Genomic DNA, 1,458 nt, shown 5'->3' on the forward strand with positions numbered 1-1,458 from the left:
AGTGTGTAAACGATGCCAGGGTGTCTTTTGCTTGGCCAGTGCGACGAATCGTTTAAGGCTTCCCGACATAGAGGGAGCACCATCGGTGCAGATGCTGATGCATGATTTCCATGACAAATCGTGAGAACTGAAATAACTGTGGACAACATCAAGGATGCCTTGGATGTTTTTGTTGGTTCTGGAAGTGGTTTGCAAAATAAAAATTGTTCAATGATGTCTCCATTACAAACAAACCTGCTGAATGCTAGTAGTTGAGCTTTTCCAGTGATGTCAGTTGACTCGTCCAACTGGATGGCAAAAAATCGGCTTCTTTAATGTTAGCTATCACTTGTTACTCAACGTCTTGAGACATGTCTTGTATACGCCGACTAATACTGTTATCAGACATAGGGATTTTCAAAATCTCTTTTTCATATTCGTCGCCAAACATAATATTTGCAATTTTACAGCATGCTGATAAAATTACTGACTCAGCAATTGTATGTGATTTCATTTTTTTTGCCACGATTTCGGCAACGTCATAGCTTGCTTCTTGAGCTTTGTCAGAAATAGTTGTTATTTTGATCCATTGTTCAGCCTGGCGTGTTTGATCAGCTATAAGCCTTTTAAAATATTCAATTGGTTTCTCGCATAAATGTGAGTGCTTTTTGTGAAGGTGTCTTTTCAGCTTACTTGGAACCATAACTTGGTTTGCCAGTTTCTCACCACAAACAACACACTTAGGACGTGGTTGCTCTTCTCCAGATGAAAAGAATCTGAAAGACAAATAGTCTTCATTATACTGGCGCACGACAGTTTTAGAACTAATACTAACTGCACTATGTGTTACACTACCAGAAATAGTGCCAGCTACACTTGATTCATTGTCATCATCTAACTTACGTTTTTTAATTAGAAATCTGTCCATGTCTAATAAGCCCTAAAAAAATAAAAATCAACTAAATTCAGAAATAACAAAATAATTAAAACGAAATAGAAATAAACAAAAAAGCATTAGTGCAAACTCACACGGAATAACACACCCGATGCGAACAACAACTGACTGAACACTGGCACTGGTGGCTTGACAATGGTGAAAGGTGGGGTGGTAAAAGTATATTGCAGAGTTATTTTTGGATCTTGAACAACAGGGACGGAAGTTCTTGGAATTTTACTGTAATAACCCCCTTTTTTTTTTTATTAAACTGTTATTGTTTTCATTCTTATCGGCCTTTCATGAAAAATATACAGTACTTCTAAAATTCACCTAGCCTTTTTTTTTTATTATTCCCCAATTTTTTTTCTGGCTTCTTGTCTACCTTCCCCCAAACTCCACGGCACATCTGAGGACCCTTCGTGGCACACCGGTTGAGAATCGCTGCTCTAGACGCTGCAATTTGCAGAAATGAAATCTTTCTTGGTAAGACCATCCCTTTATTCCCTTCACCAATCTTGTTCCCCTTCTCTGCACCCTAATTA

The 1,458-nt window shown here is 38.1% G+C and overlaps 1 protein-coding gene across 1 annotated transcript; it reads right to left on the bottom strand.

Moving 5' to 3' along the window:
* Positions 1 to 331: 331 nt before the first annotated feature.
* LOC150081395 (protein ZBED11-like) lies at positions 332 to 907 on the bottom strand. Its single transcript, XM_090380188.1, has one exon. It carries the CDS (start codon positions 905 to 907, stop codon positions 332 to 334), a length of 576 nt encoding a protein of 191 aa, XP_090236314.1.
* Positions 908 to 1,458: the final 551 nt, after the last annotated feature.

This window comes from Mastigoproctus giganteus, chromosome 8 (assembly GCF_048544385.1).
Source record: "Mastigoproctus giganteus isolate SK-2022 chromosome 8, ASM4854438v1, whole genome shotgun sequence".
Classification (NCBI taxonomy): domain Eukaryota; kingdom Metazoa; phylum Arthropoda; class Arachnida; order Uropygi; family Thelyphonidae; genus Mastigoproctus; species Mastigoproctus giganteus.

Bases quoted from the DNA above. Each gene is read 5' to 3' on its own strand.
- LOC150081395 (XM_090380188.1), bottom strand. From the start codon at position 907: ATGGACAGATTTCTAATTAAAAAACGTAAGTTAGATGATGACAATGAA.